The sequence below is a fragment of the Crocuta crocuta genome, unplaced genomic scaffold (assembly GCF_008692635.1).
Source record: "Crocuta crocuta isolate KB4526 unplaced genomic scaffold, BGI_CrCroc_1.0 scaffold727, whole genome shotgun sequence".
NCBI lineage: Eukaryota > Metazoa > Chordata > Mammalia > Carnivora > Hyaenidae > Crocuta > Crocuta crocuta.
Genome location: NW_027527964.1, coordinates 355787 through 368040, shown reverse-complemented (window position 1 = coordinate 368040; position 12254 = coordinate 355787). Strand labels below are relative to the sequence as shown.

General features: G+C 45.0%; 1 protein-coding gene across 1 annotated transcript in view; it reads left to right on the top strand.

Annotated features, from left to right (window-relative positions):
- Window positions 1-582: 582 nt before the first annotated feature.
- FA2H (fatty acid 2-hydroxylase) overlaps window positions 583-12254 on the top strand; it is a 55915-nt gene continuing 44243 nt past the window's right edge. Inside the window, exons 1-3 of the mRNA XM_077752809.1 lie at window positions 583-638; window positions 5585-5883; window positions 5928-6151. Coding sequence (XP_077608935.1) covers window positions 583-638; window positions 5585-5883; window positions 5928-6151 — 579 coding nt within the window. The remainder of the gene's footprint in view (window positions 639-5584; window positions 5884-5927; window positions 6152-12254) is intronic.

Sequence of the window (12254 nt, the reverse complement as noted above, 5' to 3'; positions counted from 1 at the left end):
TAAATTGCAGGTCCATATGGAAAAACATGAATCTTAACCTCATACCTCACAGCGTCTCAAAAATCAATTTCAAGTTGACTGTAGATTTAAATATGAAGGGTAGAACAACAAAACTTCTAGAAGATAGTATAGAATTTATTATATGGAGGTAGGCAAATATTCTTAAGGAAGACACTAGAAGCTCCAATAATAAAATAAAAAGTCAATCTACTTTGTAATAAAATAAAACTCATGTTCTTCAAAAGACACCATTAAGANGGATTTTGGCTCAGGTCATGATCTCACGGTTCATGAGTTCAAGTCCAGGCCAGACTCTGCACTGGCAGTATGGAGCCTGCTTGGAATCCTCTCTCTCCCTCTCTCTCTCTGCCCCTCCCCTTCTCTCTCTCTCTCTCTCACTCTCTTTCTCTCTCTCAAAATAAATAATTAAACTGGGGGGAAAAAGGCACAGAATTCAGTAGGAAAATGAACTGTAGGGATAATCAATAAAATTTAAATGCTCAATCTCAAATACAAACTTAAATCACAGTGAAAGACTAATATGTACCCACCAGAACAACTGAATAAAAACATTTCTTAAAGATGAGTAAGACCAAGTGTGGTAAGGATGTAGAGATATTGGAATTTCTGGTGGGAAGGTAATTTGGAGGGAAACTGCTTGGCGGTATTACTGAGTACCTGACAGAAATGCAGTCAAATATTTTTCAAAAGATAAATACAAAAATGTTCATAGCTGTACTACCCTTAGCAGCCTCAGGCGGGAAGCAGCCCAACGAGCCATCTCGACCAGAGCAGCTAAGTGTGGTGTCTTCACACAGGGAACAACACACAGCAAGATGATTACTATACCCCAGAACACGGATGAATCTCACAAACATAATTTGAGTAAAAGGAGGTAGTTACAAAAGAGCACGCTCTGTATGATTCCATGAATGTGAAGTTCAAAAGCAGACAAATACCGTTTTTGAAAACAATAGGGTGATTTTTCTTCGGGGAAGAAGAAACCTAACTGTGAAAAGGGCGTGAGGGAGACTTCTGTGGGGCTGCTGGTGTCTATCTCCTGTAAGTGTGTGTTCATTTTGTGAAAATTCATTGAGCTGTACAGTTAAGATTTTGCTTTCTTTTTTCTATGGATGTCATACTTCAACAAAAAGCTTTATTTATTTTTTTTAATTTTTTTTAATGTTTTATTTATTTCTAGGAGAGAGAGAGAGAGACAGCGTGAGCAGGGGAGGGTCAGAGAGAGAGGGAGTCACAGACTCTGAAACAGGCTCCAGGCTCTGAGCTGGCAGTCAGCACAGAGCCCGCCTTGGGGCTTGAACCCAAGAGCCGCAAGATCATGACCCAAGCGAAAGTCGGACGCTTAACCGACTAAGCCACCCAAGCGCCCCAACAAAAAGCTTACTTTAAAAAGAAGCCATTTTGGGGCACCTGGGTGGCTCCCTTGGTTAAGCATCTGCCTCTTGACTCTGGTTCATGAGTTCAAATTCCGCATAGAATCCCCACTTAAGNTCTCTCTCTCTCTCTCTCTCCTAGAAATAAATAAAACATTTTAAAAAAATAAAAAATAAACTTTAAAAAAAATTAAAATGTTGAGCCCCCTTGTTGGCTCCGTCAGTTAAGCATCTGACTTTGGGTCAGGTCATGATTTCGTAGTCTGTGAGTTCGAGTCCCACATCAAGCTCTGTGCTGACAGCACAGAGCCTGGATTCTGTGTCTCCCTCTCTCTCTGCCTCTTCCCTGCTTGTGCTCTGTTTCGCTCTCTCTCTCAAAACATAAATAAGCCATTTTTTTAAAAAACCATTTACAATAGCAAGGGGAAAAAAACCCTATAAGGTATACCTGGGAATTAATTTGCATATGTAAGTCCTGTATGCAAAAAACTTTAGACTTTTTGGAACAATATTACATATCACCTGAATAAATAGACATTTGGCTCAAGTTTGTAAACAGAGGACTCAGTATTGCGTATATTAATCCTCTCCAAATTAATCTATAGATTCAATGCAATTCCTTTCATAATACCCATAGGATCTTTTCACGGACATTGACAAAATGATTCTAAAGCTTACATTTTAAAAATGCAAGATAAAACAAGACACTTTTCAAGGAGAACAGGGTATGGGTAGTAGTCTCACCAGATAACAGGATTTATTGTAAAGCTGTAGTAATAAATAATGTGATATTGGCAAAGAGAGTGAGAAACCTCGACATTACAACAGTATGGAGACTCTCAAACTAATGTAATTATACATTACAAAAGGCCAAATTTTACTGTATATAAATTATATCTCAATAAAAGTGCAAAATGACTTATATGTTTGGATCTACTTCTAGACTCTCCTGTTCCATTGATCTATTTGTGATTTCTAATGTGAGTACTACCCTGTCTTGAATTCATAGGTTTTTTTTTTTTTAATGTTTATCCATTTTTGAGAGGGAGAGAAGGAGACAGAGCAAGGGTGGGGGAGGGGCAGAGAGAGAGGAAGACACAGAATCCCAAGCAGGCTCCAGGCTCTTAGCTGTTAGCACAGAGCCCAACACAGGGTTCAAACCCATGAACCACAAGATCATGAGCTGAGCTGAAGTCTGGCACTTAACCAACAGAGCCACCCAGGCACCCCTTGAATTTGTAGTTTTATATTGAGTCTCAAAGTCAGGAAGTCTAATTCCAGGAAGTTTATTTGTAATATTGCTTTGGATATTTTAGATTTTTTATATTTCTGCATAAATTTTAGAATTAGTTGATCATTTTATCAATTTTTTCCTTTTATTTTCTTGTCATTTATTTGATGAGAACACTTAAGGTCTACACTCTTAGCAAACTTTAGTTATATAATAGTTTATCAATTTCTAAGGAGAAAAAACCCTGGTGGGATTATGATTGGAGCTGTGTTAAATCTTTAGATCAGTTGAAGGGTTAGAGATCTTAATTGTGAGTCTTCTAGCCCATGAGCTTGGAACTTGTTTATATCTGTGAACTCTTTCATTTCTNTTGTAGTTTTCAGTTAGAGGCCTTAGATTTTTTTTTTTTTGTCTAATTTATTCTCACATATTTTGTGCTTTCTGACATTATTATAAATGGGATTTAAATTTTTCATTTTGCGATTGTTTGCTGCCAGTATAAAACACATTGATTTTTGTATTTCAACCTTGGATCCTGTGAACTTGTTAAATCCACTTATTAGTTCTAGCTGCTTTGCAAATTAGTTGACATTTTCCACATAAACCATGCTGTCATCTGCAAGTAGAAAGATTTTTGAGCCATCACCTCTGCTCTTTGTACTTTTGTTTCTTCTTCTCCTTTTGCCTTATTACTACTGTCTAGGACCTCTAATACAATGTTGAATATGAATGATGAGAGGGGTGGGGGGAATCCTTGCCTGGTTCCCAGACTAAGGGTTAGGGATTTTCATACGTCTTCCATAGGAATGTAAACTAGTATAATCACTTAGAAGTTTATTTATATTATCTTGTAAATAGAACATTTGCATATCTATGACCCAGCAACTGCAGCCCTAAGTATTCAGGCTATAGAAACTCTTACCCATTACCTCATTCTTACCCTTAGGAATGCTCAGAATAGAAAAGAAAAAAGAAAAAAAAAACCTCAAGTAAAGAAAATGGGTAGATAAATTCATATAGTGGAATATGACACTGCTCTGAAAAACTGATGAACTACAGCGACCCTCAACAACATGGATAAATCTTAAAATGATATTGAGTCAAACATGCAAGGCCACATACAGTAAAATACAGTATCATGTGATTTTCGTAAAACTCAAAACAAAGCTAGTCTAAATAATATATTGTATAAGCGTATACATAGATGTGGTAAAAATACTTTTTAATATTTTTTAAGTTTATTTATTTTGACAGAGAGAGTGAGGAAGGGGCAGCGAGAGGGAGAAAGAGAGAATCCTAAGCAGGCTCCACACTGTCAGGGCAGAGCCCTATGCGGGGCTCAAACTCAAGAACCACAAGATCATGACCTGAGCTGAAGTCAGAGGCTTAACTGACTGAGCACCCAAATATTTAATGTGATAAAATATTAAAAATAAAAAACAAAGGAAGGATAGGCACAAAAGCCAGGACCGTGATTACATCTTGGGAAGAGGCAAAGAGATGGAAGTTTTGGAGTACAGAGGTAGGTGCAGATTTTTTGTAATGTCCCAGCTCCTGGGCTGGGGCGCAAATTTATCAAGTTGAATACACTATTTTTTAGCTTTGAAATGTACATAGGCTCTTTTGTTTGCTTTCAGAATATTTTTAAAGATTAAAGAATTAAAAATAGCAACATAATGCTTAGCATACACACTATTGTTGTTTTCCACTTATAATGTCCTGGAGATAATTCCCTATCAGTACATACAGATTTACGTGGTTCTTCCTAATGGCTACATAGCCTTTCACAGTCTGAAGGCACCATCAGTTTATTTAATTAGTCCTCCATTATAATGAACATTAGGGTTGTTTCTAGTCTGTAAACAGTGTTGCAATTAATACTATTACATATACATCCTTATACAGTATATCTATACGGTCAAATTTCTATAACCAGAATTACTATGGTAAGAAGTGTGTTACGACTCTGAATAGATGCCTTAAACTACTTGTTCAACTTCAGGTAGGTGTTTAAGGCAATGGTGTAAAATGCAAATGGGGAAGTCCCACAGACTGCTTTTGCACATGCAAGGTATTTGGAACAGAAGAGGTGTGGAACTGGGGTGAGGGTGACTATGTATTCACCACTTGAGAAAAACATTTGTGACCTAAGGCCTCCAGGCCTGTTGGACAGCAGTTCCACCCAGATCCCTAGACTAAGCCCAACTCTTGCCTACTCTCTGATGATACACCAGGAGAGAACTAGAAGGGAGAGAAGGAAGGGACAAGTGTCCTGACCTTGGATGCCTCTATTGCTGGGCTGGCCCCTAAGGCATCTGGGCTAGGCTTTCTCACAGTGCCAGCTGGCTACAGGTGCCCAGTCCCAGAAGAACACAAAGGTGACCCTGAAAATAACTTCCTGAGAGAGACAAATACTAGCTGGATTCTCTGTTGTCCCCTCAGGGTCCTCCCCCTCTCCCCAGGACAACATTGGAATGAGGCAGTCAGTCTGGGTGCACAAATTATGTCCGTGCTAAAAAAAACCTTCCTAATCCAGATAAAGAATATTTTAATGCAGTGTTTTTAAAATTTGAAATCAGTGCAAAAAATCCACGGTGAGCACAATACCAAAATTTTAAATATTGAAGACCAGATCCAGTCCTGCACTTTACCACCTTGCTTCTCTCGCCTCACTAGCCCTAGTTCCAATAATACTTTATTTACAAAAACATGATTTAAAAAATTCTTTATTATGTATTATTATTGTGATAAAATATACACCATGTAAAATTTACCATTTGAATAATTTCTAAGTGTAGTGGCATTAAGTGGTATATTCACGTTGTTGTGTAACATTTTTAAAATATCACATTAAAATATTATATATTGTGATTACTGACTTTGGGGGCGCCCTAGTCCAGAGCCTCACTCGCCTTACTCTAGTTCTCGCCCTGCCTCTCCCACTCCTCGCCCCCTCCAGGAGCCTGAGAATCGAAAACTGCAAATTTCTCCCAAAAGGCAGCCGCAGAAGAGCTATGCCAGTAGCGGCCACACCACAGAGGATGTCCGTCCACGCAGCCACCCGAGACAGGAAGAGCTGCTCCGCCTGCATCTGCCCATCCCCTTCGCTTTCTTGCGACGAGACACACCTGGCGGGCGCGCCCTCTACCTGCCCGGGGCCACCTGGCTGGGGGCCCGCAGCGGGCGGCCAGACCCGCACGGGCTGCCCGGGCTGCCTGCCGGCCAATGGGGAAGAGGGCGCCTCCGGGCTCGAGCCGCGTCCGGCGGAGCGGCCAATGGGAGCGCGGCATGCAAATGAGCAGGTGCGGTGGCGGCCGGCCCGTCAAGGCGGCCGCGGCTCCGGGGATGNCGCCTCTACGACCTCACTGGCTTCGTGCGGCACCACCCGGGGGGCGAGCAGCTGCTGCGGGCGCGGGCTGGCGAGGATGTTAGCGCCGACCTGGACGGGCCGCCGCACCGGCACTCGGCCAACGCGCGCCGCTGGCTCGAGCAGTACTACGTGGGCGAGCTGCAAGGAGACCCTCAGGTACAGAGCCACCCGGGGTCACGCCCCTCTACTCCCCTTGCCCCCTCCCCCACTCTCCAGGTTCACCTGCCCTCTAGGAGGACCCAAGGTGACAGCCTCCGCCCTCACCTTCGCTTCCCCCTTCCCTCCAGGTAACAGGTCACGACCGGCCCCCCTCCCTAGGACTCGCCCTTGCTCTCCAGCCATTTCCCCTGACCGGCTTCTATCTGCTACTTCACCACCTCCCAAGTTGCTCCCTCCTTCCTACTTGTTCCTTCTGCAGCCTGTGCCATCTGACAATTTGGATCACCTTTTACCAGCCCCTCGCACTCTCAATCTTTCCTTCATTCCCTATTCCCTTCTCAGCCTCTCCCTCTTTGCATTTATTCTTCATTTCTGTTGAATACTAGCTTCAACCTCACCTGTCGTCCCCTCCCCACCTCACCCTGCTCCTGCTTCCAAAAGTTACAAATCAGTTCCCCTTCTCAGCCAGTTTGGATTTCCTGGTGCTGCCCTATTCTGCACTAGGGCTTCCTTGGGTAGCTAGAGGTTAGGGCAGTGTCTTGGGTGGACCATGTCCTTCCATCCCTCAGGATTTCTTGTCTTGCATGGGTGTCCAAAAGATCGAAATGACAGGAGAGAGCTAGTTTTTTAGAGGTGAGGGGATTAGCACTGTGAACTGCAGGCTGCAGGACCGACAGCCTCGTTATGGTAGTTAAGCCTCCAACTGATCCTGGGGTAGATTTGTTATCCCTATTTTACGATGTGGAAACTGAGGCTCAAGGAGGCTCAGTAATTGGCCCAAGGTCAAAGAGCTAGTTAGTGCAAAAGCCAAATGTACCTGGCTCCAAAACTGATGCTATCTCCAGCCCAAGGAACTGTGGGTATGGGAGATGGCCCCTATCCACAGGGCTCCAGGTGGGCAGAGCCAGCGGCCATCTGACTCCTTGGACCCTCCGCAGGCTCAGCTGTAGGACTGTGACAGTGGAGCCATCGTGCTTGGGCATTAAGCCGATAGCTGCTCCCTGCTTCTAGCTCTTGCTTTCAGGGTGGTCCCAGCAAGTGCTTTTAGATCTTTGGATAAAAGGACTTGTCTCTCACTGTTCCTGGTGGCTCTGCACTGGACCATCTCGTTTAATACTTTAATCACTTAATCACTCACTCACTTGGTCCCTTAATGGTTATCAGCATTGACCTAGGCACTGGGGAGGTACCAACCGTCAGAACCAATACAGTCTTCATAGAGCAAACAGGCTAACGAGGGAACATTCTAATTGCATAGTAATTATTTAATTACCTAGTGCTATCAGAATATGGATTTGGAGGTGAGAAGTTGAAGAAGAGCTTTCTTGAGAAAGTAACATTTGCCCTGAGAGCTAACCATAGATACGGTATTAGCCTGGTTAAGTGTGGTGGGAAGAACATTCCAAATAGAGGGAATGGCATGTGTGAAGAAGGCTCTGAAGGGTAAGGGCTCAGCACAGTGAAGGGACAGAAATAAAACCAACGTGGCCAGAGGCTGGTGGGCAAGGAGAGAGAAGGAGGAGGCCAGAGATCAGCCAGGGCTACATCACGCAGGGCCTCCTAGGCTGTGGGCAGGATCTGGGACTTGATTCTAAGAATGACAGGAAGCCCAAGAAGGGATTCAGGAAAGGGTGCGGCATGGTCAGATTTGCATCTTTGGAAGATCACCCTGGCTGCAGTGCCCAAAAAGAATGCAGGGAGCTGAAGTGGGTGTGAGGAGGCCAGGCAGGAGGCTACTGCACAGCCTGGGCACGAGGGCAAGGTGACTTGCATGATGGTGGCTGTGACCAAGAGGAGATGGGGGTTGGATCTGAGAGATTTCAAAGGTAAAATGCCGGGGCTCTGCATTCTGCAACGGGAGCCCCACTGAATCTTAGAAATTGGTGTTTGGTGTCAGGTCATACTGAAGGGGCAGAGGTTTAGCCATAGATAGAACTAAAGCTGAGTGCAGGAAATGAGAGGTTGGGACCAGAATACTAGAGATTTCCAGTCCTGTGATGGCTAATGGGAGCCATCCTGCATCCTAACTGTGTCCTATAAACAGGAGCCTTAGGCATGGCTTCTCTTGCCAGTCCCCTAGTGAGTATCACCGGCCAGCTGCCCTAGATGGCTCCGCCTCCAGCTCTGCTGCCCACCGACATGGGTTTGCTTTTGCTTTGCTTTGCCCTACCTGACCCTCAGGGAGGACTCCGAGAAGACGGAAACCAAATTTGCTTCCTAGGCCTGCGCCCCCTGTTACCCCAAGGGTCCCAATGTGGCCATCTCACAGGCATCCTTATATCTGAGCCCCAATCTGAGGATGTGGGAAAAACCCTAAAAACTAACAACACACTCACAAACCCATGGCTCCGTTTCTGTAGTGTAGTGGTTATCACATCGCGTTCACCTCACAAACCATGGCTCAAACTTGACCAGGAGCCATACTTACTCAATACTGCAGTGGCCTGTGGGTTTCTGTCTATAGATTTCTATCCTGGAAACTAGTATAATGTTGTCTTTAAACCGAGGGAGAAAGGTAGTCAGGAGAGAAATCTGGATTGAACTTGTACCTGTACGGAGAGAAGCCCTCTTCTTAAGGCCTCAATGGAGACATTTCTATTCTTTTTTCTGGCTAAGCCCGTCAAGCACCCTCTATATTACTTTCTTCACCTTCCTTCTCTCCTCCTGCTCGACCAGGGATGCTGACATCTGTTGAGCTCGGAGCCTAGCTCCTGTAATGTGAGGACCAGGAGGGCGGTGGGGAGGGAGAATGTCATGTCCCAGCTGTTTGGAGTTCATTTCTGAACGGTGGCCCTTGGAGGGGTCCTTGGAGGGGAGCGTCCTGGAGCGCTGCTGTGAAATCCCCAGGGAGAAGTCCTGGTCCCTCTACTTTCCCCTCTTCCCCAATTTGCCACACACCCGTATGTACTCTTACACACACATTCACACAAAGGCGCACACACGCACACATGCGCGCGCGCACACACACATACACACAAAACAAGTCAAACTTGTTTGAGCCAACGTACTATGGAGACAAAGTCTGCCATGGCTGTGGTCTTGGACTTGAGGAAGCTGAGCTGCCTGCCTTGAACAAGTGAGAGAGCTATGGCTGAGCAGAGGAGTCAGGCCGTCTTCTCATCCTGGGCCCCAGGGGAGCCTCACTCCAAGCTCAGGTGAGAGCAGCGTTCTTCCAACTCATGTGGTTAGTGGGACATGAGGTCCCTTTACTGAGCTGCAACCAGCACTTAAAAGGAATAAGTAGGAAAGGAAGGAACTGTGAGTTCAAATCTCCTCCCAAGATCATAGATACTGTGTTTCCCAGACTTGTGACATCCATGAATCACTGTCAAGTTTTTTTCTGAATTGGTATACCACTCGAACTATTATACATAATATTTATCTTTAGGTAGACTCACTTTTTATCTTGCCACTGACTCATCCTAGGCAATAATATCAGTGAAAACACAAGGTTTGCATGCAATTTAAAATAGAGAGCTATTAAGATAGGAAATGCTCACCTCTTGTATTCCCTAAAATCATCTTGGGTACTCTCAGTGGAGTAAATATCATACTTTGGAAAACATCCAAAGCAGAGCTTCTTTTGGTTTTAATTAATTTATTTATTTTGAGAGAGAACAGGGGAAGGGCAGAGAGAGAGGGAAAGAGAATCCTACACAGGCTCCATGCTTGTCAATGCAGAGCCCAACTCAGGACTCGATTTCACGAACCATGAAATCATGACCTGAGCCAGAATCAAGTCAGATGCTTAACAGACTGAGCCACCCAGGCTCCCCCAAAACAGAGCTTCTTAAACCTGGGGTTCTGTGGATCATTTTCTGGGCCTGGTGAAAGAGATGAATTCGTATGTAAAATATACATGGCTGTGCATGTTTTTAGTGGGAGAGCCACAGCTTTTATAGTAGTCCAACCAGGATCCTCCCCTCCCTCTGAGCCTGCCGTCACAAGGCTAATAACTGGGAAAGGGTGGCTCGAACCTTCCCATCTCACACTCACAGACCCCTAGAGGTCCTCCTGCAGGCAAACATCTGACCGTGCCTCTGGATAAAAAACTGTCCAGAGAAGACCCTGGAGGAAGGCAAGCCACAACTCCCCAGCCACTGCTGTAGAGTAACACTGGCCTCAAATATCTCTGGGTGCTGTGTACTAATCCCACAGGGTGCATCCATCTCTGAGTGGCTGACAAGTCCTCGGATTCTGCCATGCGTGCTCCAGCCGGCCTTTGGGGGTGGACCATTCAGAGCTCCAGGGCCTGAGTAACTCAGCGGGTAGGATATCTCAGTGCAGGAGGACTTTGAGTTCCCACCCCGCCACTGAAACTGACCTTGCCGAGGTCATTAAGACCTTCGCCTCACTAAACGCGGTCACCAGTTTGCACTTTGCCTCACCTGGCCTGGCAGCCACTTTTGATGCGGTCACCACTTTCCTTCCTTGATCCACTTTCTTCACTTGGCTTCCTGATACCACACCCTTTAGTTCTCCACTAAACTATCATTTTCTATGGCTTCTGTAACAAGTTGCCATAAACTCAGTGACTTAAAGCAACATAAATGTATTATGTCACAGTTCTTGAGTTCAGAAGTCCAAAATGAGTCAGCAGGGCAGACTTCCTTCTGAAGGTTCTAGGGAAGAATCCTTTTTTTTTTTTTTTTTTTACCTTTGCCAGGTTTTAGAAGCTGCCCGTATTCCTGGCTCAAGGCCCCCCACCAGCAACTGCATTGCTCCAACCTCGGCTGTCTTGTCTCTCCTTCTGACTCTCCTGCCTCCGTATTTCACTTCTAAGGACCCTTGTGATCATCCAGGATAACCTCCCCATCTCAAGGCCCTAAATTTAATCACATCTGCAAAGTCCCTTTTGCCATGTAAGGTAACATAGTCACAGGTTCCAGGTACTGGGACACAGACTGGGGTCCTCACCACCTGAACCCCCTGTTCTCAGCCTCCATTGCTTGTTTCTCTTGCTCCTGATTTAACAGAAACGTTCGCAAAGTTTAAATGGAATCATACAACGTGTACTCTGCTAGATGGCTTCTTCTACTCAACACTAGGTCTTGGGAGATGATCTGTGTTTTCCTTACTCTTAACAACAACGGTCTCCACTCAGTCCTAGAGAATCCATGGGCTGTAGAAGGGGGGGAATGGGAAATAACTGGAGGGACAGAGTGGATGGCTTGCACAGACCAAGCACTGATCCTCATGAACGTCCTCATCTTCCTTCCAGGATGTCTCCCCGCTACTCCCCTACTTCGGCCAGAGCCCCGCTATGCTCATTCTTACAGCAATCTCCCAGGGAGGTCTTTTCCTGCCAGTACTTCCTGCAACCCGCTGCCTGGGACCTTTTCTAAAGAGAACGTTGTCATGTTACAGCAATATTCCTGAGCCTTTATGGGCTCCCCATGGCCACACCCTTTCAGTCCAGTTCCAATGCTGCTGCTTCCACACTTGGCCTGACCTGTGTTACAACGTTCATAATGTTCTTCCTTGTTTACTGTATTTTCACTATGTATCTTATCTCCTCGACTAAACTATATACCCCTCCCCCAAGATTGGAATCATCTGATTCATCTGGGTTTCTCTAGGACACAGTAGCACACTGATGAATGCCAACAGAAACTAGTAAATGTTTGAAGAAATGAATGACTGAGCTGCTTGGAAAACTGAGGTGTGTGCATAATTGAAAAGGAAAGGGGGGGCAGTGCCTGGGTGGCTCAGTCGGTTGAGTGACTCTTGATTTTGGCTCAGGTCATTCATGATTGCATGGTTCATGGGATTGAGCCCCACGTTGGGCTCCATGCTGACAGTGTGGAGCCTGCTTGGGATTCTCTCTCTGCTCCTCCCCACTTGTGCTCACTCACGCACTCTCTCTGTCTCTCTCAAAATAAATTAAAAAAAAAAAAAAGAAAATGAAAGGAAAGTGGTAATATTAGCATACACAAGATACTTCAAGAATTATAAAGTTAAGCCTCTTTCCACTTCCTCTTTGTTGGCTAAAAGAGTTGGGAGTTTGATGGGAAGGATGGAGGGCTATCAAGTGAATCACTCATTTCTGCCTTTGCCCTCAGTTATTCTCAGTCAGACAGAGTTGACAAAATGTCTTCCA